The sequence below is a fragment of the Biomphalaria glabrata genome, chromosome 5, assembly GCF_947242115.1.
Source record: "Biomphalaria glabrata chromosome 5, xgBioGlab47.1, whole genome shotgun sequence".
NCBI classification, from domain to species: Eukaryota; Metazoa; Mollusca; class Gastropoda; family Planorbidae; genus Biomphalaria; species Biomphalaria glabrata.
Window position 1 is genome coordinate 41,356,650 of NC_074715.1, and position 23,577 is coordinate 41,380,226.

Here is a 23,577-nt window from a genome sequence, read left to right on the forward strand (position 1 = left end):
ATTTGGTCCCTAAAAAGAACATGGCGACGCAATGTATAGGTATATGAAGCTTAAAGGACAGAAGATGGTGATATTTCTAATTAAGATTATTAACTATTCAATAAGCTTATATTGCTTTATGATATCATAAAATTTATAGGTTTATACAAAGATCTATCTGGGGTTTATAGGTATATGTGTAGACCTAGATAACGTCTAACGTAGTAAATGTCGGATTAATTAAGCAAGCACACAAAAAAAAAACACACACACACAATACTGTTTGCACAGCATTGTTGTACCGGGCTCTACTTTATTTTAATATATTACTGATGTGCAGTGGCGTCACTAGGGTGGGTGTCGCCTGGTGCGGTCAGCTTTAAAAAAATCCTGTTGTTTTTTTTTTCGTTTGTCTGTTGAACTGTCATAAATATAGCTTATAATTACCTACGTTATTTGATTGTTGAACAAATTTAAAATGAGTGCCTATTAAATTTTAAAGCTCAGTTTAAAATTCAATTTAACTATAGTTCATAGGGTTTGTGCAGTCATGTGAAACTCTGCACTCATCCTTAATCTTATCTTATATAATACAGACGTTACTTTAACAAAGAAGCTGTTGGCTGCTTTCCCTTATTCTGAGAACCTCTGTGCTAGGACAATCAGCGAGGAAAATCAACATGCAAGACGAGAATCCCAATGCGTAGGACGTAAAAATTTTCTCTTATGAAGTAACGTCTGTAATTTTTGTAAGACAAGATAATATTTAAAAAAAAAACATCGCATATTTTGAGTGAAATTGCATCAATTATTTTGAATCAATCATGTAATTAACTTGTAATGACTCAAGATTTAACAAATGCTTAATATCCAATACCTTATAGATCTAGGTTTGATTCCAAAAAGGATAAACCTTTGGATTCATCAGTGGACCTTATTAGTCTACCTTTCAGAATGCGATCCGAAAGCATTATTAGAATTTGTCAAGCCAGTGTATGTATTTTGTCATCTGAGATATTCTAGTAGGCCTACTTATAAAAATAGAAGGTTCTCTTACTTTATTGTAAGTTTTAAATTTTTAGCTTGTTTGTCGGGGTGCGACTGAGCGTGATTATTTCACTGGTCGCCAGTAGCCGATTTAGTACATTTTCCATTTACAAAAGATAATTACGACTAATTGATTAACTTATTGGTCAATTTTTAAAATTGATTTATGTGTTCTTATCGACACAGGTAATTGTGAATAATTCAACTTGATCCAAAATGGGAATTGGCAGAAATAACGTGTAAAAGATTTTGGACAGACAACTAAACGGAGTGAGTCAAGAAATAGCCAAGGCCCTATATAGGCTAAGCGCGGTAAAAATAAATAAATAAAGCGCTGTAAAAACAAATAAATAAAAGTGTGCTCTTCATCGCATGATACAAAAGAATTCCGAGGTGCAAATTATGGGACATGAGTGGAATCAACTATTTAAAAAAATACAAATGCATAAAATAATAATTGAAAACCGTGCAGGTTAACCTGAATCAGCCTAGCCTAGACTAACCTGAATTGGCCTAGCCTATACTAACCTGAATTAGCCTAGCCTATACTAACCTGAATTAGCCTAGCCTATACTAACCTGAATTCAGGGTTTCCTTTATCATATTAATACTTATGTGTTTTTCAATACAGTTGTCCACCCTGCAGCAGCAAATTTATTTAGCCTATCTCTACTATTCACAATCTTTTTGAAAAGTAAATTTCAGGTCATAAAACTATAAACCTTGAAATAATTCTGATCATACTTATAGGCATACTCATCTAGGCCTACTTATCATAATAAGTCCAATAATAATCGATGTCTACCAGGCTGTGGATCTTTCAATCCTTCTATATGGATCTGAGACATGGACACTATACAGAAAACAACTAAGACTACTTTAGCGCTTTCACCAAAAATGCTTGCGCTCCATCATGGACATACGGTGGCAAGACCGCACTACAAACAGCGACGCCGGTATGGACAGTATAGACCATGGGCGTAGCCAGGATTATTTTTTTCAGGCGGGGGGAATTTCCCCCCCCCCCCCCCCCCCCCGCAAAAATATATATGTTTGTGTGTGTGTGTGTGTACATAATTAATCTTTATTACATTCTGACCCTTCATTCTTTCGGAAGACGTTTATTGTACGGTGGTACCCTAGAATAGTTTCTTCCTGGAGTTAGTGGAAAAATTGTAGACTCCCCGCCATTACCAGCAAAGGGCAGGGGCGGACTGGCTATAAGGGCAAACGGGCAAATGCCCGGTGGGCCGGTACCAAATGGGCCGGTCTGGTCGCGACCAAAGAAAAAACATTTCAATGCAGACACCTTTTTTTAAAAAGTGACAGCAGCAAGACACAGAAGCCCGAACACGTTTTCTTGTTGTTGTTTTTTTTTAAATTCTTATTACAATTAATTTTGTTTGAAATTCAACAAGAATATAAAAAATAATACACTATACACTGTACATATTATCATTTGCAAAACGCTAGACCGTACTTTCTGCTATGCACGAGCGGCATGGACTTCTTTGATGTCTTCCAGGTTGTGTTTGGCCTAATCATTTTGCTGGTCGGCATGGGCCTTTGATTGCAATCTCATTTTTTTTGCTCCTTCCCTCCCCCCGTCTTTTAATGGTTCCAATGAAATTTAATCAAAAAGAGGGTTGAGAGAGGTTAAGTTAGAAAACATTGATATAACGCAGCAAAAAAAAAAAAAAAAAAAAGATAGGCCGACAATTAGCTCTTTAACAATACTTAATAGAAATTAACTTTAACACATACACACAGCCGCGAAATTGCAAACCACCCAACTTATTCACAGCTCAATATGGATATAAAGCTCTACTTTCTGCGATTTGAAAAGAGAAAGTAAGTTTCTTTTTGTTTATTTTTAATAACATAGATCTAAAATTACTACACTTTCATACTATTATAATTAATGGCAAACTTATTCTTAGTATGAAGTCATTAATGATGAAAATTATTACAATAATTACTGTAATTTATACAGCGCTGTCACATCCGATATTTAATGAAAGGAGATTTATAGGACAATTTTAAATAATGGGTCATATATTCATATACAAATCGCGTTTTTGAGAATGTACTAGGAGGAAGAAAGAGCTTTTCACATTTAGTAAGTGCCTGCAGCCTCTTTAACCGTTCTGCTTTCTCTTATCTTTTAATGGAATGGGTTGCCTGAGTCAGCCAGAAAAAACAATGATTTAGCATATTTTACGTCACAGATCAACATGCATGACTAGATTGACACATGAAATGCGTAAGACGTAACAATCTTATTCTCTGAAGAAAAGTCTGTAATTTAGATCTATAAGTAATACCAAAAAGCTTCAAACTCATTAGGCTGCTATTGTATTGTTTATAGTTTTCAGACTACATACATGTATAAATAGAATACATTATGTAATCATACGAATGCATACATCCAGTTTTCAATGCGTTATCAAACTTTAGGCTATATATTTTGTAGAGAATTAGGCTTACACCTATAATATAACACATGGGCGTAGCGGGAGGGGAGGGTCTTCAAACCATCACTTGCCTCAGACCTCATTGTCTGAAAGGGAAACTTTACTTACTGCCCCTGTGCAGCCAACGTAAGCAAACTATATATACAGTTTCCAAATTTCATGAGCGTAGCCAAAAGGGTTTTGTGGTTTCCCTTCCTTCTCCAATACTTCTTCTTCTTAAACTGTCAGGTAGAGTTGAGCCTTCGGCTCTTGGAACTCTAGGCCAGCAAAAGTGAACAAGAGCTCCCTTTCACCGGCCTGTATGAAAACAGTGTACACTGTATTGTCTGGCGGGTGGGTCAGACTCGCGGCAAGAGGCCGGGTATAGATCTACTAAGACCCCCTTAGGCACCCACACGGGAGTCTTGTTTTGCTACCCTTTAGCCTAATCGTTTCCTCCTACGAGCGTTTCCACCCGGGCGCCTCTTTGAGGCAGGGTAGCATGCCCGAGCCCTTTCAAATACAAAAACTAAAGCATTTACCATTTTCTACCAGTCGCTGCGGACTCCATTGAATAGCAGATTTGGTTTTTGAATTTTTTTAGCGGAAGAGTAGCAAGCTAATTGCACTGTAGATACCTCAGAATATGCATTTTTAAAGCTTAAAATAACAGAAATAATGCTTGGTTCCGGGGCTTTGCCCCGGACCCCAATGGGGGGAGCTCTCAGCGCTCCCCCGGACTCCCTAACTATCCCTTGGCGATGTGTACTGTCTTTCCACTAATTATAGGAAGAGAGTATTCTAGGCTAGAAAAAACGTTCGAAAGAATAAAAGATCAGAATGCAATGAAGATTAATTACATATACACACACTAATATATATATATAAATTGTGGAGTGGTGTAAAAATCCCCCCCCCCCCACCGAAAATATATGACATGCCATTTGTGGGCCGGTTTATATGGTAATGCCCGGGCCGATTCTGATACCCAGTCCGCCCATGGCAAAGGGGTCTGGGGGGAGCGCTGTGAGCTCCCTCAGCGTTTCCAGTATTAAAAGCCATCAAAATGCATATTCTGAGGTATCTACAGTGCATTATCCTGCTATTAAAAAGTTTTATTTTTAAAACTTTATGTACTATTCTTACTTACTTAGATCCTTCCGCGTCGTTCGGAGCATTGGGCGGCAAGCTGCTTCCACAAAAATATGTCTCTGGCAATGTCTGAAGTCTCTTCCCACCTGCTCTGACGACCTCCCTGAAAGTGTGGCGCCAAGTTGTACTGGGATGTCCCTGTTTGCGCTTTCTTCGTAATGGCCTCCATGTCATCGCAACTATTATTATGCGTAATTCATTTTGTCGGGAAACATGTCCCGCAAACCTCATGTGACGCTCAGTCACAACCTTACTAAGGGGTCGACATCCAGTTCTGCATAGGATTTCCTTGATTGAGACCGATCTCTGTAACTGACTCCTAAAATCCGACTTAGCCATCTTGAGCCACATTTAGTCTTTTTTCAATTTCGGCAGATTACTATTAACTGCACTTTATTAATGGAGCCCAGCCACTGGTATAAATTTGTAACATCTCTTGGAATTAGGTGACTGTAGTTCGCTTTACATTTTATATCGAAAAATGAAAGTTTTATCGTCAAAATCTTTTTTTTTTTTTTTTTTTTGGGGGGGGGGGGTAAACTCAAAGCGCCCTTTGGCTACGCTCATAGAATTTTGAGTGTGTAATTTGATTTTTTATATCCCCGCTGGAGGGGGATTTTAAACACAAAACCCTTCTTGGATACGCTCATAGAATCTGGTGACTGTTCAGGGGGTTTTATCGTAAATTTTGGAGGGGTTTTAAAATCAAAATCTTCCTTAGCTATATACTCTTGGAATTTGGGGATTGTCATTTGCATTTTTTTTTTGTTTTGTTTTATAGAAGAGGGGGGTTTGACTTCAAAACCCCCTGGTAGGGGGTTTTTAAACTCAAACCCCCCTTGGCTGCGCTGGGGAAAGTGTCGATGGTTTAGTATTAAAATCTCACCTAAAATAAACAGAATCAAAGCAAAAAATCAGTCACATATTCTCCTCCCCCCCAGTGGGGGGGGGATTTCATTTCGGGGGGGGGGGGTGAACCCCAACCCCCCACCCCCTGGCTACGCCCATGGTATAGAGGGACTTTTTATGGTAAGTCCGACAGGGAGACGAACGTATGCCAAAGGCAGTTTTTTTTGTGAGCTTAAAGGTGGCCGATGTAACAGAGGTGCCCCACGGAAACACTTTAAAGACCAGCTTAAACGCCAACTTGCCTTAGCTGACATAGAAGAGAGCATCTGGCTCAATGCGGCCTCAGAACGAGAAAGCTGGAGGTCACTCACAAAGGCCGCGGGATACACATTTGAGACCAAAAGACGGCGAAAAGAAAATCTTAATCGACCACCTGCGGACAATGCAGTTATGCTTGCCTACTGTGTGGCAAAATATGTAGGTCACAGCTGGGACTGGGTGGCCACGGGAAATGCTGTATTCCTAATTAAACTTTGGACTCGAAGACAAGCCTTATTATTATTATAATCTTTTAAGTTATTGGAAGAAACGTGCTATACTTTGTGTTATTTGCTTATTCAAATCAATTCATTAAACAATGTAAGCACTTTGTAATATTTGTAGATATTTTTAAAATCTAAATTAACTGTTGTATGGATAGTCTTATGTATGAACATACGATAAAGGGGGAAAATCCAATAAGAATATAATATTTTTTTTTTAAAGAATGACCTGCCCTTGATTACGCCATAACATTACGCCATCTTGGTTCGAAAAAGGAAACCAAGGCATAAACAAGATCCTTCCGATTCCCACTATACGTGGTCTCATCAGTCGGATCTTACTATATTCAAAGCAATTACAATGTCGAATATTTGCTTTATAACGTTTTCTACAAGATCTATATTAATTTGCCTTAAACCCACCGAAGAAGCATCAGTGATGTCAACTTTTGGGTCTGTTTGCTGTTTGAACCCGCCCACAAGTCAATGCTCCCTTTCATTTAGGAAGAAAAATGAAGCAGTTCCAGACTTTCTCATTACATGCTCTTAGGACTTTATTTAAAAATTATTATTGTTCTTCAAAATGTTATAGCTAGTCAAATAAACAGGATAGGCATAATCAATTGCTCAAAAAATAGATCAAGATTATTCAAGATCTAGACTAGACAAATTTCTGGTGATAAATCTAGATTTATTTATATTTTGTTAAGTCTAGTCGTTAAGTACAAAAGTCCATATATATTTTGAGTTAAATCTCAAAGAGTGGTACCTGTATTACTAGAGTATACAATTTGAATGAATTCAGTTACTGAATTAGCCATGATGATTAATTTGGTCATTTGGAACAGTTATTATGATGATGAGTTCAATAATTTGAATAATAGAAATGCATCTAACAAATAAAAGCCATCAACAAATATAAAACGAAATGGCATCGTGGTTGTTTAGACAACTGTAGAATAAACATAAATTCACTTAATAAAAGTGAACAAGAAACATGGGAGATCCCTTGACAAGAAAAAGTGCAGCTGTTAGCAGATTGCGCAATAACCTCAGGAAAAAGAGGGAAGCTTTGGCTGATCAGTTTGACTTCAAAATGTACATATCATTTCACTTTAAAGATGAGGTACTTTTTAAAATAATAATCTAGATCTATATTAACTAACTATATAAATATATATATATATTCTTTATTTGTTAAACACATATATGTAGTTATATCTAGTATTAGTAGTATATCTTCTTAAATTAAAATGTATGCCTTAATTTAACTCTAACAAGCAATTAACATTAAAATTAAAAAGTAAGCATTTTTATTTAATTTTAATTTAAAAGATGTAATACTTGTAATACATTTGTCATGTAGTATCTGCTTTGGACTGAATCAGGCAGGAAAGTTTGAACTCTGCCATTCTGAAGGGAATTAGTGCCAGGATGTAATAATCTTCTTTTCTGAAGAAACTTCTAAAATAAATTTAAAAAACAAATGTATAGAATCTATAGTTAAGATGCTTTTTTATCATAATTTTCATTTATTAGGAAAATGAAATTTTCAAAGTAAAATTTTGGCAGCACAAAAAAAAACACCCAATTCTGATGAGCTTGATGCAGTATGCATACAATTTAGTGAATGTTATAATTTATAAGCATAGAATTATTTCATTTAGATAAAAATCTTGAACTATCAATTCTAATCCTTTAAACCCATGACTTTGATGTTTGTTTTCAGAAAAAGAAAAATGCACTCTTTGAGGTTGCAGAAGTTTTACCTGTGATGACAAATAACTATGAACACAGCATTTTACAAGGTGTTAAGGTAACTAGGATTGTGTCATAGGTTATAAATTCTGTGATTTTGTTTTCTTGGAATCCCTTAATAAGGACAAACTGTTGAAACTAGAAAAAAATGAAATGAAAAAAATAAATATTTAAAACGGTTCCCGGTCACTTCATCCCTGGTCACTTCATCCCCTGGTCACTTCATCCCTGGTCATTTCATCCCCTGGTCACTTCATCCCCGGTCACTTCATCCCCAGTCATTTCATCCAAGGTCATTTTATCCCCTGGTCACTTCATCCCCGGTCACTTAATCCCTGGTCACTTCATCCCCGGTCACTTCATCCCAGGTCATTTCATCTCCTGGTCATTTCATCCCCTGGTCACTTCATCCCCGGTCATTTCATCCCCTGGTCACTTCATCCCCGGTCATTTCATCCCCTGATATTTTCATCATCTGATCATTTTTATCTAAAAAATTGTAATTTAAAAAATCATGAAATGAGCAATATTTAATGTATTCATTTTTTATTTGAATGACAAAATTGTATCACGTTAATGTTTAAAAGGAATTAAAGCAAAACTTATACAGGCGACATGATATCACGAGGATGGGTGAACTCCGCCTTTATTAGAAAAAATAAAACCTTATTTCAAGGCTAAAAATGACACGCCCATTTTCAAGAAAGAGCGATTGAAAAATTAAATAAAGGGAAACATGGTCGTACTTTCACCACAGCTTGGCCTTTGATGATAAGTTATCAGTGGCATGGTCATAATTATTGTAATTGCACTCCTATCTCTCAAAAGATTTCCACTACTTGCACCACACATTGGCCTTTGATGATTAGTTATCAGCCGCAAGGTCATAATTATTCCAATCGCACTTCTATCTCTCAAATGATTTTTTACTACTTCTACCAAACCTTGGCCTTCGATCCGGAGAATATTATGATATTACAACTCCCAAATCCAATAGAAGCGCTATAGCTAAGTATACACCCAGATTTACAATATAATATAAGATTTCTCATTAAGAATACAAAGTGGAAGAGGAAACACTAAACGCATTAGTAACATGTCATAAAATGTCAAAAAGCATTCTACATAATCATATTTATATATAAAATATTTCATTGGGGATGAAGTGACCAGGGGATGAAATGACCGGGAATGAAGTGACCGGTCACCATTTAAAACATAAATAGGATTGATTTGGTAATTTTTAAATAAAGTTTGATACTCATAATTCTTGCATGGATGCTAATTGTAAATTTACTTTAAAATTACTGGTTCTTAATATTTGTTTTTTTTTTTATAAAATCATTTTCAATTATAAAATACACTAATGAGATAAACACATTTTAAGAACTAGTTTGTTAGTAGAATCACATAATGTTAATGAAATAGACAAGGCTCAACTAGTTTTATTTATATTCATAGCCTTTGTACAACGTTTTTTTAGTTCTAAGTGTGATGGCTTAACATGAGAGAAGAAAATAAATAAAACTATTGAAATATGATATACTTGGAAACTTGCAGTCTTATGGGCATTCGCTAACATTCAAGTTCACATGCTTGTATACTTAGTAAATAATGAAAATATATAAATATGTAGATTTTTCAAATAAATATACTATAGGCTGCCTATATATGTTTAATATACAATTTGTATTCTAGAATGATTCTTACTCTTACGAAAGCTCACGTGAACTGATTGAGAAGGATGTTGTTCAGTTTCATGCTCATAGATGGCAACCAATGAGGAGAGTAAGTAAAGAATTTTAAACTACATTCAAACATTACTAGGTATATATATCAAATTTATCATGACAAAAGTTAATAAATTATAAATAAATTAACAAATAATCCATAATGTGACTAAATATTTGGTCCCACCAAGCTTGAGACAATTGGGGTTATTGAGCTAATATTGATTGGCAATATACCAATTCTTACTTATTTAAGCTTCTTTTTCTTCTCTGCTATTCCTGTTGTTCTGCATAAGTTAGCTTATTATAAATAGTTAAGCCTACTTTTTCTTGATTTAATAGGAATAATTCTTTGGTTAAAGACCAACTGAAGAAGTTTTGGGGTCAGACGCGGAAACCGGTGTAAAACTTTTTTTTAGTTACATAATGCTTAAAAAAAACATACATACGAAATATTAGACATATATTCTTTGTAATTATTTAGATATAAGCAATTTAATGTGCGTTTTAGGGACTATTAAATTTCACAATCTCGAAGCCATTCGAGATCAGTTTTTCCCAGACAACCAAGGTCGATGACGTAGTGTAGGGGAAATTATGTCAAATTTTTCAGTTTATGGCTTAGCGTATTTGCTTATTCCTTTTTACAGGAATGCCTGTTTCTGAAAACAAAGGCGACTAAAACACACCAATTTATAAAAAGTGGATGTCAGAGTTGGGGAAATTAGGTCAAATCACGCAATTTATGGCTTTGCATGTTAGTTCTACTGTTTGTCGGCTTATTCTTGATCTAGTCTAGCGTTTCAGCCCACGCAGTACCGCGCGCCTCAGTTCACATGTTTCGTTTTAGTCAAGTTACGCAATTTATGGCTTATGTTACTGCTTCAGGCTTATTCTAGTTCTACATCTACTGCTTTTGATCAGAGCTAGATCTTCTTTTCTCATATCATTAATGATGTATGAAGTAGACCTAAATTAGATCTAAATTTAATTAGATGAAGTCTAGATCTAGTAATAGTAGTATTGGAATGGATATTTAGATATTAGACCTATCCATATAGATCTATCTAGACTGATCCGATCGAGATGCTAGGGCCTAGATCTAGAAAAACAAAGTTTAAAATTATATACTCTATCTTTACACTAAATAGTGATTATTAACCTATAGTCGTCCCTAAATATGCCCAATATGGAAAAAAAAACAACAACATTAATTACAATGTTAAGCTCATTCAATGTAGTTATTGTAGTACACGATTATATTTAGTTTGGATCTAGTCACATCCCCGTACAACACTAGCAAATAGCTTTAACCTTAACCTAGACTTTAAAGTAGTCTGATTTAGATCTAAATTTCTAAAAACTAATCTATAAGGCAAAAATTAGACCTAGATCTATCAATTCTATAATATTATCAATATACGAAATATGGACTTTGTTACACTCTTACTTAAATATATTCGGGCCTATATATTTAAGATTAATAGTTCTATATATCTATATGTAAAAATTGAAGAATTTTAATTTATCCCACGGTTGACTCTTTTGTTGATTGGGATAGAATCATTAGATAGTTAAGTTAGCAAGTTAATCTGTAACTGTAAAAAAGTTTTAAATTGTGTTTAGACTATAAATGAAATAGATTATCCTACTGGAAAAGGAGTTGTTGTTTTTTTCTTTTCTCTGGGAAGTGGAAAATAAATTGAAGTATCAATATAATATTAAGTAATGCATATAGGCTACTGCTGATGTAGTTATGCAACTCATTTTATTAAATTTTAGTAACCCAATTATTGCCAGTTAATCACTGAATATACATATATTTTTTATATTGTTATTAAAAATGCAGAGCTATTCATAATTTAAAGTAAATAAGGCTGGCAGTCGACTTGAAAGATTAATTAGGAATGCAGTATTTTCCATGGCTACGCAGTCCTAGCTGCAAACTAGATATTTTGTCGCGTCCAGCAAAGACATAACCATTTTCAGCTGGTGGTCAATTTAAATGTTCTTTACGACGTCTACGTCTTCCCTCGGCAGTGGATTTTCTTTTGGCCTCTAATATGTATTCCACGCTGCAATTTCTAATAAATAGCATCATTCGAAGAATGAGATCCAACTCTTATTTTTTAAAAATGTAACCCCTTTACAGATCAAGTCATCATTGCAATGGACATTCAAATCTGCAATAACATAGAAATGATCAAAATTTGAATAAGTTTCAAAACGCAGAAAGTTGTGTGGTTTGCGCTCAGAACTGTCTTCTCTGTGGTCTCAGGTTCAAACATTAACCACTGCCATTAACTAACATCCTGCTGGAGTTTTGGGCTATGACATAATAATATTAAATCCTGATTTGAAACTTTGTCTAAACCTAGCAAGTGAAAAGAACATAACTAAAATAATGTTGTGTTGATAATGAAGAACTCTATTAAAATGTGATTTTGTATTTACATTTATTGGTATTTATTATATAAAATAAAATTGTAGAATGCTTCTGTGATTTGTTTCACAATAGAAACAGGGAATGTTAACTCTTCTTGTATTTCCAAAATGATGAAAGATCCATCTAGTAAACTTGTCTGTATGCCACAAGTCATATATGTTTTCTGTAAAAATAGATTTTTAAAAATTTATTTATTAACATTTATACTTAATTATGTATACATATATATAGAACTAGTGGTTATATATATATATTACATGTTATACTGATTATCTGATCTAACATTAACATCTAACTCTTATTGTTCTTAATAATAATAAATTACTCTACTCTAGGTCTAGGCCATCTAATATATTGAAGACCAGGGCCGGTCTTAAGCCACTGCAACCTATGCGGTCGCAGTGGGCCCTGCAATTTCATAGGCCCTGCGCTAATTCTAGGTGCAATTGTTAAATTGCAATATATATATATATATAGTGGGAAGCGTGGTCGAGAGGCCAAGTGCGCTTGAACTTGGCTTGGCTACCTAGAAGGGGGCTCGAGGTTCGACACCCGACTCGGGCAGAGTTGTGTTTACTGAGCGCCTAAAGGCAGCATGGAAAACCAACTCCTAGATACCCCCTCCCCCCCACGGTCCACAAATGAGATAGGACCAAAAGCGCTCTGAGCATGCTATAAGCATGAAAGTAGCGCTATATAAAAGCTATAATAATAATAATAATAGTGGTATATATAACCTGGAAATCTCATGAAAGCTTATAAAAATCTCATCAAAAATAAACAAAATTGTCATTTGTGGGTGTCATTCATTCCGGAAAACGCTAATCCTTTGCACAATAAATGAAAAAAAGCATTGTAAGCTTTCATGTAATAAAATGTAATAATCAGGCAAATTTTCACTTTAATCAGAAGTTTCTATACTTTATTTACTTTAATGGTGACTGGCATATTAATATGCAATAGGTTGCAAAGTTCGTAAAGTAAAGTTAATTTGATCGTAACCTTGTACTTAGTAAAGATTGAATAAAATTCAAAGTCAAATTTTTTTTAAATACAAAATCTTAATTTCCACTTATTATTCTTATTCCCACCTAGACTAGGCCCTGCGCAATCAGTTTCACATAGGGCCCCGCAATCGTTAGAATCGACCCTGTTTAAGTTTAAGACTTAAAGACATGTCACATGTGTTTAGTATAGATCTGTATTCTGTATTTAATATTACCAATATAAATGATGACTTATTATTTGTTTAGATCTAAAGTCTAGCCTTATTAATAAGTATAGTAAGGGCTAGTAAAGGGCTATATAATTACTATATTAGATCTATTATAAATATATTCTATATAGATTTAGCTTAGGCTTTAGGTTTAGTCCTTGACTAATATAATATTATATTTATATATATGAATTATGCTAGGACACTACTCACTAGGTGACTAGGTCTTACTATTACAGAGATATATTATATTATTTATATACATATTCAAGCATTAAAAAATTAAAATGTTGGCGACTGGGCTTAGACTTAACATAGAGGCTAGTCTAGATCTACTTAAATGTCTTAAATCTACAAGTTTATAAACTATTATTTAATTAGTATTATAATTATTACAAGTCAAATATTATAAACTAGAATCTAGATCTAATCTAGTAGTGAGTGACAAGTAAAAGTGTTAGAAGGCCTAGCTAGAATTAGAGATATATAGATCTAGCCATTTAGTTTTGTTATAATAAAAATTATAATACACTTATATACTGTATAATATACGGTAGTATACCTAGTCCTAGATGATAGATCTAGTGACTCTAGTCACCCTAACCCTAGTCTCTAGTGACTAGTCCTAGAGTAGACCTAGATCTAGATCTAGATTAGTCCTAAGTGACAAGTCCTATCTATTAATCATTCTATAATTATATTAATTAAATAGTCTGCTCTATAATATATTTTGAAAAAGTAGAAGAGTTATCTTCAGGGTATTTTGTTTGGTGCATCCCATGATAAGTATCATTTAATATTGTTTGACAGCTAGATTTAGATAAGTATATCATCTGAATCGCTATCAATAACGTATCCAGCCAAATATGTCTATTTTTATTTACATTTTCTCAGTCCATTACAATACATCACTTCCGGTTTCGGCCATTGAAGCTGATTTTCAAATCTCGTTATTTTTTACACTTTCAAATTACTTTTTCTAATATAAATACGCTTTTCTAAAATCTCAAAATTTTAGGAACTAACTTTGATGCTATCTACTATCTGAATCAATCGCTATCTCAATTTCGAAAAAAACCTCTTCAGTTGGTCTTTAAGGATTACCATCAATAATTGTGAACACATAAAATATACATTATGGAGAATTAAAGATCATACATATTCACCTTTTCCCTTGTATAGCATCCTTTTCTGTAATCATTAAAAATCTTAAGTTAATCTTAACACACACACACAAACAATTAAAAAAAACAACAACTTTGTAGACTAAATGTTAGTTAATGAAGAAGATTTTAAGCTGGCTAAAAGGAAAAGTATCTGCACAATTTAATGATGAAAACTTTCATATAGACTTCAGTGTTAGGCAGCTATTTCTGCAGCATGAAAATTTGGCTTGATTGTAACTTAATAGTTTAAATTTAAGATAGTTTCCCAGAAAATTATTTTGTTGTCTTATTTTTTCAGGATGTTATTGGCTGCACTGGACAAGTGGATTTTTTCCTGTGGCCTCGTAATGATATTGTATCTATTCAGTGCCATTTATTTTCCCGGTGGAAGGGAGAAGAAACTCCTTATAAACTACTTAATGTATGTTTAAATAGATATTCACCAGTTTGTTTAAAAGCAAATTTAAAATGCTTATAATACTCACTAGAACGGCAGACTTTGCCACAATTCGTACATGTGTATGCCTCTGATTTAGGGCTAGCAGACAGGGCAGCTTTCTTTTTTTCCCTCTTGATTAAAGCCGCTTCAATTCTTTTGTCCCAGCACGCACAGTCTGTCTCCATGCACTCCGGTCTTTGGCTATGTTTTCCCACATACTTTCGCTGATGCCTGAGGTTCTCATGTCTCGCTTGCAGACATCTCTATATGTTAGTCTTGGGCGGCCCTTGGGTCTGACTCCTTCCACAAGCTCAGCATATAAGATATCTTTCGGGATTCTACCATCTGGCATGCGGGTGACATGTCCGAGCCAGCGTAATCTTCTTTGTGTCAGGAGAGCATACATGCTGTTCATATTGACTCAAAACTTCCTGTTTGGAGACATGGTCCCTCCAAGAGATGCCCATTATGCGTCTCAGGCAGCGCAAGTGGAAACTATTCAATCTGTGTTCTTGGTACATGTATGTTGACCAGCTTTCACTGCCATAAAGGAGAGTGCTCACAACACAGGCGTTGTAGACTAGGATTTTGGTCGCTGTGGTCGTTCTAGAATTGGCTTGATTAGCCACACCAGATTCTGCCCCGTCTCAAGATTAAGCCAAAACCAGTGACTCATTTGGGCGCATCCATTGCCTTTCGAGACAAAAGGAGCCATATATATATATATATAATACTCACTGTACCTTGTCTCAGTTAGCTAGGATAACCAATAAATTGTAAATCAGTATAATGACACCAATGGTTGTAACTCTAAGGTAGGCACTCAACGAAAGGCAGGAGGTAACAATAAACGAGGTATTTATTTACAGTACAAATAGGCATGGACCTCAGCTATTAAGTCCCAGAGTGTCCTATAGATCTCAAGTGACACCAGTCCTTTTCTATCTACATACCACTAGAGACCACCGATACGCTTCCCAGTGCCGCCCCAGGTCCTCAACACATTTCACAGATAGCACCAAGGACGTTCTCTTGAATTAAGACAGCCCAGACTCCAATAACTTGCAGATCACTGCAGCCAGATCTACACTGCAGCCGGATCTACACCAGTCCTTCTTCCTGTCTAAACATGTCTTCTACTACTTGTGTTGAATGGTGCTCTGATGCGCACCATCAGTGTGGCGAGGGAGCGGAGTTATAACATTATTTTAAAGCAGATTTTATGAACTCTAATCATTATAATTAAGTAGAGATGTAGCCTGATTCTTCTACCAACTAGAATGATTTAAAGGAGTTGTTTGAAAAGCATAAGGGGCCCAGTTAAATCTGAAAGCTGCTCTTTTTAAACTGTTTAAATCTAGTTAGCAGCTAATATTTTGTGTGGCATAGATGCATTTTTACTCTGAACACTGGAATAAACATAACATTGTTATACTTATATTATACTAACATTTTCTTTAAAATGTCCTCAGTGTTTTGTACTGTTCAAATATATACATTTCAATTGTCATAAAGAGTTGTTGTTTTTTTGTTTTCTGTGAATTCTCTAAATACAAATACTTTTTTATTCTTGCTGATCTTCTCTATTTCAGGCAGAGTATATATTTCGCAGTGATGACTATGAACGTCAGCTGATGAGACTGCTGACTGTCCGTGATAAGAGTGGTCTTATTGTAACTAATACAGACCAGTCTGTTTTTCTTTTTGTAGACAAGCAACATATGCAGGTAATTATCAAATTTTAAGGCCTTGTATTGAATGTACTTTTAAAAAAAAATGTGTTGTTGCTAAAAATATACTTATAGAGTTGCCTGCAAGTAGGCATCTTGTTTATTTTTTACGCAAATGGACAAAAAAATAGGCGCGTGCAGTTTATCATCTAAAAATATGCATACAACCCTCAAAATAAAAAAACAAAAGTTGCTGCTAATCGTATATGTAGATCAGTGTCTCAATGCCTGGAAATGGTCTTATCATATTAGATCTACCAAGAGAAAGTATCATTGTTGTTGTTTTGTTTTTTTTGCGAATATTTAAAATATTTAATAGATCTTGCTGATGCCAATTAGTGAAATTGGAGGAATCACAGTTCTACCTGCACAGTGGTAGTTTTACATAGTTTTTCTTTCAAAAATGTATTTGAGGCCAGTGTTTCATTCCCTGTAAATTATGCAGCTTTAAGGACATGATCAGTATTCTCTAAAGTTACTGTACATTCTTGTGTCACTGGTTTGAAGTTTCTTCTGGAACATATGTTGTGATATACATGGTACAGACCTGCCTACCAAAAAAAGTCCAAATGTGTAATGCTGATGGTCAAAATGCGTATTTTGGCACCAGAATGCGTAACACTTACGCGATCCACTATTTTGCCATATATATATATAATATATATATAGTATTAGATCTAGATGTCATGATTAGATCTACAATCTAAATCTAGATCAATACGACAATAGAGATGATATCTAACCTAGATCTGGAATAATCTGGATCTATGTCTATATAATGAATATAATCTACTCTAGATCTGGGCTCAAGAGTTACAGATGCCGTGGATCCGCTACAAACATAGGTCTACTCCAAACTTTCGTAGGCCTACCTTCACCCTTGATCTATTCTATACTAAGACTAAAAATCTAGTCTAGATCTAGACTAGATGTTAGTAGATGTTATCGATCTAGATAATCTAAATCATACTGCAACTAAATTGGATCTAGATTGTAGAGTAATGTAGAGAATCATAACATAACGTAATGACTAGCTAGACTCTAGCTAGATCTATTCCTGTATAACAAGTTATCTAGATCTAGAATCCAGATCTAGATCTAGACTAGATATCTACAATGTCACTCAATGTGTTTTGAATCGATAGCACTTCGATATTTTTTTTCTATACAAATGAATACGGGAATCAGGGATTCAACAAAATTTATTTCTACTAATGAACTTACAAACAAAAAAGTCACGTTGGTGTATCAACTAACTGACGGTACCAACCCGCCACTCCCTCACTCTCGCATTCTTCATTTCTAGACTATATCTGACATGAATCGATAGCACTTCGATATTTTTTTTCTATACAAATGAATATGGGAATCAGGGATTCAACAAAATTTATTTCTACTAATGAACTTACAAACAAAAAAGTCACGTTGGTGTATCAACTAACTGACGGTACCAACCCGCCACTCCCTCACTCTCGCATTCTTCATTCCTAGACTAAATCTGACATGAATCGATAGCACTTCGATATTTTTTTTCTATACAAATGAATACGGGAATCAGGGATTCAACAAAATTTATTTCTACTAATGAACTTACAAACAAAAAAGTCACGTTGGTGTATCAACTAACTGACGGTACCAACCCGCCACTCCCTCACTCTCGCATTCTTCATTTCTAGACTAAATCTAATTGCTTTTAAGAACCAATCAACGTATAGATCTGGACACAATGTGTTCCCCCACCTTTTCTGTTCTCCCCCCCCCCCCCCCCCCACATGACGGCTTAGCGTGACCGCTCGTAAGCTAGTCAAGAGAGGGAGAAAAAAAAAGGATATGAAATGCGTAATGCGACGGGTTAAATGCGTATTTGCATACTGACAGTCATTTTTGGGAGATTTTGCGTAACGAATACGCATTTTGCGTAACGGTAGGCAGGTCTGATGGTACCATGTTAGAAAGTTATATGTTGTGTACATTGGTTCAGGAAAGTTGATATTATATACATTGCTTTGGGGATGGCTTTATAATTTTTTCATGTTGTTTGGGTGGAGTTGAACCATCTTTGCTTTATATCTGTTTCAAGGACTTTCTTCACCTCTTTGAGATAAATATTTCGGACTGCTTGCTCTTTGTCTACTATGTTAAATGTGATACATTTTTTTTTCTTTAAAGAATATTTTTGTCCTTGTTTAATACTTATGTACGTTAGAATCTTTTTAATTTTTTCAACCAATCAATAATATCAATAAATAAATAGAATGAAATTGTAAAAGAAAACTCCTCTGCAAAAGAAAAAGAATGAATACAAAATATATGTTCACATATGAAAAAAAAAAAAAAGCCATTATGCCTTGCAACAATACTTTTAATTTCTGAATCTGGAATGTTGGGATCATTATTTTGGTTTTATTTTTAGAGTGAAACTAACATGTATGATAGCAATTTAAGTAGACTATGTATGTGGCTTACTAGATTAATGCTTTGAACTTGACAAAAAATAACATTTTTAAACTGAAATTACCTTTCTTAAATACCTTATATTCTTTAGACAACCAAAAACAAAGTTATGGTGTATAAGTTGCGCAGTGTTTGTCTTTACATGCCCCAGGTAAGTTTTATTTTTAACATCAACTTCTTATTTTATAAAACTCTACCAAAAACCAAGCCCAGGTTTTTCTTTTTAATTCTGTTTCTCATGCTTTTTCAAATCAATCTTTCTGTACATTTATTGACATGCTTGATCACAATGACATTTCTTTATACTAATTAGTCTCATTTCCTATTAAGTTATCTGTGCACTTTTGTCTCATTATTTATTTAGTTCATGCCTATGGGGGTCATTACTCTAATTGTTTACTATTTTGTCTTATGTTTTATTATGTTTTCTCAATTCTATGTTTCTTTTGTTTACAGGATCAGTTAATGAACTGGAATACTGGCACAATTGAAGAATTAGTAGCCAGTCACTTTGTTTAAATGACTATGTTGCTGATAGTTTTCTCTCTCTAGGATGCAGCATTCTACGGGGCAACCAGAGAGAGTTTTTTAGTCTGTGAATAGTTGTACACTTTGAATGTTTTAATTTTTTTTTGTTACAGATGTATTATTAACTAACTTTAATAACAAACTCTAAAATTAGAGTTGATGATGGAATTCAATGTATAACACTAAATGATGAAAAAATCTATTGTACATTTCAATGATTAATTAGCTTTCATTTAAAGAAGCTAGAACAGAAATCATCTTCTTTACATATGATCATTGAAATTTAATTATTTTTTTTTTTTAGCTACATTTTAAAATTCATGATAAATCTTTTTCCATATTGATCGCAACTGTTCTATTTTGCAATGTCAACATATACACAAGAGAATGAGTTTATCTTTGCTGGAAGTTGGCAATATTTTGTTAAAAATTAAAGTTTACATTGAAGAGCAAAACTGTCATCATTGTTAGACCTGCTCTGTGTGTACAGAGATATAAAATATTCTCTTGAAATTACTCAAGCTGTCCTTCAAGAATACCCATTTTTTGTTTCTCCTAATTTCTATCCAGTGCTGAGAAGTTGTCTTAGCTCCTTATGATAGCATTGAAAATGTGATTGTTTTGTTGTGCATCCTACCATTTCAAACAAAAAAAAAAGATTAGTTCTGACTTATCTATAGGCAAGACTGGCCTTATGGCACTGCAACCTATGTGGTTGCAGTGGGCCCCGCATTTTCATAGGCCCCTCGCTAACTATTTTGGGGTGTCATTTAAAGATGGAAAATGCCAATTATGCTTGCGATTAAAAAAAACTGGCATAGTCAGCTTTCATTTAATAAAAGTGTAATAATAAGGCGAAATTTAACCAAAACAGGAAGTTCCAATACTTAATTTACTTTAATAGTCAATGACATATAAATATTGATCTAAATCTAACTCGATCTCTTAAAAAAATCAAAAGTGATATTTTGCTAGTGTATAGTAAATCTAAAAGGCAGGTCTCAATGTTTATCGGCTTTTTGTTGGAAAACTACGGCTTATAAAGTTAATTTGATTGTGATTTTGCGCTTAGTAAAGTATGAATAAAATAAAGATGGATTTATTTACTACCAAAAATCTTAATTTTCACTTACTATCCTTATCCCTACCCAGAATAGGCCCTGCGCGATCCGTTTCACATAGGGCCCTGCAATCTGTAGGACCGGCCCTGACTATAGGTGTGATGAACAATCAATGATGCCATTAATACATAGCCTATTATTTTTTTTTTTTAAATACATTTTTCTGTCATGCTTGAAAAGTATGTGTCTGTGAGTGGTCATTTTGAATTATGCTACTGCCTTGAGATTTGACATTGTTATTTTCTGTCAATATTGACAAGATAGTCAACCGTGCAAACACTGCTGCTAATTCAAGCTGTTTGTAAGAGACCTATTACTGCTGCTCTTAAAGCGTTGAGAATATTAAATGCTTGAAACAGTTCATTCAGAGATAGTTTTCTATTTATTTATTCTTTACACTTTACCCTGAATCACTTTGATGCTTTGTTTAAAAAAATCATTTTTGAACTAAACTATGTATGGATTTGAAGTTGAAATGTTTCTTTTTTTGTTTCAGTCAAATTTGGTTGAAATATGTTTTAGATTTCTCCTTGATTGTCTTTGCAGTTAACTTGGTTTCATTTATATATTGTCTTGGGTTTCATTTATATACAGATGAAATCAATGCACTTTGTAATGATATCCCTGGGGAAGGTTCAGAAAATTGGCTAAACAGATTTGTGTCCATAAAGAAAATAGTTAAAAGGGGGTTACTTTCTAACTTAAAATTTTTGTTTAACAAAATTGGTAATTTAAACTTATTGAAAGTAATTTATTAAAATTTTTTCAATATATTTTTTTCAATAAAAAAATATGTATGCAGATATTTACTATAATCAGATTCACATATTGTTTTTGTGTTCATTTAATTGTATTTTATTTCCTAATTTTAATTTTTTTTAATTTTTTTTTTACCTCAAATTGATTTAATGTCACAAAAGACACTAACATACTATCACTATTTCTTGATTATAAGAGTTAAGTTTCAATTTTTAGGTAAACAATCACACCCCTCAAATCTTCTGGTAGAGATAAGTTTAGAAATAAAGATAGAATGGTTTTGTGTCTGGGTACCGGTATGAATGTTTTTTGTGTGTTATGTTGAGAACTAAAAACTATTGTTATACAACCCATTCCTTACTCACCCATGCCATATATACCTTTTAATTTCTGATTATTTTTTTTTCTTTATTTCCATGCCTTGAAATTCTTGTCTCGCGATATATTTGAACAAACTCACAAAGTCTTGCATTTTACTTAGCACAACTAATGAAAAAAAAAATCTTTAATTGATGGGTGACATTCCTACCAAGGAAAAAAGGAATAAATGATTACCTTTAATGTGGATAAGTCTTCAGTCAAAATGTAGTTTTAGAAAGTGTTAAAGTGAAAATAATGTCTTTAGTTTAAAATTTACTTACATAAATTTTTGTTTTTATTTTCATCTTTTTCCTTACAATTATATTTGAGTAACTTTTTTTTCACCAATAAAAAAAAGATAGAGATTAAAAACAACAACTTTCTTGTGAGACCCATAACCAACTGAATGAACAACCACTTTTTACTTTCTCAAGCTCAGGTAAACAGATTTGGGTTAACTCGACTTGCGATTTCAAGAAAATAAGGAAAAAATGTTTTTTCATTCAATAAATCTTCTCTCTCTTTTGCCTCTGAGATTTTAGTAACATTGATAGCTTTTTTCTTTCTGTTCAGTCTATTATCTAAAATAGATAATTTGTGAAACAATTTTAACTTATTTACAGTATCTGTACAAGAAATGGTAACCCACCAATCATTATTCCCAGTGCTTCCCAGTTTTATATATACTGTTTGGAAAGCTTGTTTGTAAATTTGTTTACTGTTAAATATTTCTTTATGCAATTTGTATTTATGCCTCTTCCTTTGGTTTGGTCTGTATTTAAATATTTTACAATGGTTTATATTTTTAAAGTTTGGCATTGCCAGAAAATGTTTGAAAGTTCTTTTTTTTTTTTTTGCTTTAGATAAAAGATTAATAATTTTATTTTATCAACCTTTTTCCCATGAAAAAAAAAATGAATAAACTCATTAACAAATTAGCTTGTGTTAGTTGTGCATATATGATTTGCTGAGTAGATCTGCTTAGCCTATTATTATTATTATTATAGCTTTTATATAGCGCTACTTTCATGCTTATAGCATGCTCAGAGCACTTGGGTCCAATCTCATTTGTGGACCAGTGGGGGGGAGGGGGTATCTAGGAGTTGGTTTTCCGTGCTGCCTTTAGGCGCTCAGTAAATACAACTCTGCCCCAGTCGGGTGTCGAACCTCGAGGCCCCTTCTAGATAGCCAAGACAAGCCAAGTTCAAGCGCACTTAGCCTCTCGACCACGCTTCCCACGCCTAAATAATGAAGCTTCATTGTTTTGGTTCCAATTTGTTTTTTTTTTGGATTTTGACAAAAGCAAACTAATTATAAACAGAGAAATTGAAGTTATGAATTCCTTAAATGTCACCTGCCATAATATTTTTTCAAACAATGTCACTAATTTTTAAGTTTTTGTTTATAAACTTTTTTTTTTGTTTTCAATTATTTTTGTTAGCTATTTGTTGATGAATTCTAATTTTGATGATCTCTATCTAAATGATGAACCATTTAAGTAAGCCTTCTAGTATCACATCTGTAGTTAACAAAAACCAAAAAAAAAATGCGGTTGTTTGTAAATGAATCAGAACTCCACTAATACAGGAATAGACTTAGGTCTTCCCGCGCTGTTCTCCACAAAGATCTGTCACTGGCAATGTCTGAAGCCTACTCACACCTGGTGTCCACTGTTCTGTGGTCTTCCATGAAAGTGTGGCGCCAAGTTATATGAGGACGTCCCTGTTTGTGTTTTCCTGGTATTGGCTTCCATGTCATCGCAACTCTTGGTATGCGTAGTTCATTTTGTCGGAGAACATGTCCCGCAAACCTCATGCAACACTCTGTCACAACCTCACTAAGTGTTCG

The 23,577-nt window shown here is 34.0% G+C and overlaps 1 protein-coding gene across 1 annotated transcript; it reads left to right on the top strand.

Moving 5' to 3' along the window:
* Positions 1 to 6,263: 6,263 nt before the first annotated feature.
* Positions 6,264 to 22,667, top strand: LOC106065005 (uncharacterized protein C6orf62 homolog). Its single transcript, XM_056029726.1, has 7 exons — positions 6,264 to 7,148; positions 7,752 to 7,838; positions 9,479 to 9,568; positions 14,637 to 14,759; positions 16,370 to 16,504; positions 19,053 to 19,112; positions 19,418 to 22,667. Exons 1-7 carry the CDS (start codon positions 7,020 to 7,022, stop codon positions 19,478 to 19,480), a joined length of 687 nt encoding a protein of 228 aa, XP_055885701.1. The 5' UTR covers positions 6,264 to 7,019; the 3' UTR covers positions 19,481 to 22,667.
* The last annotated feature ends 910 nt before the right edge of the window (positions 22,668 to 23,577 follow it).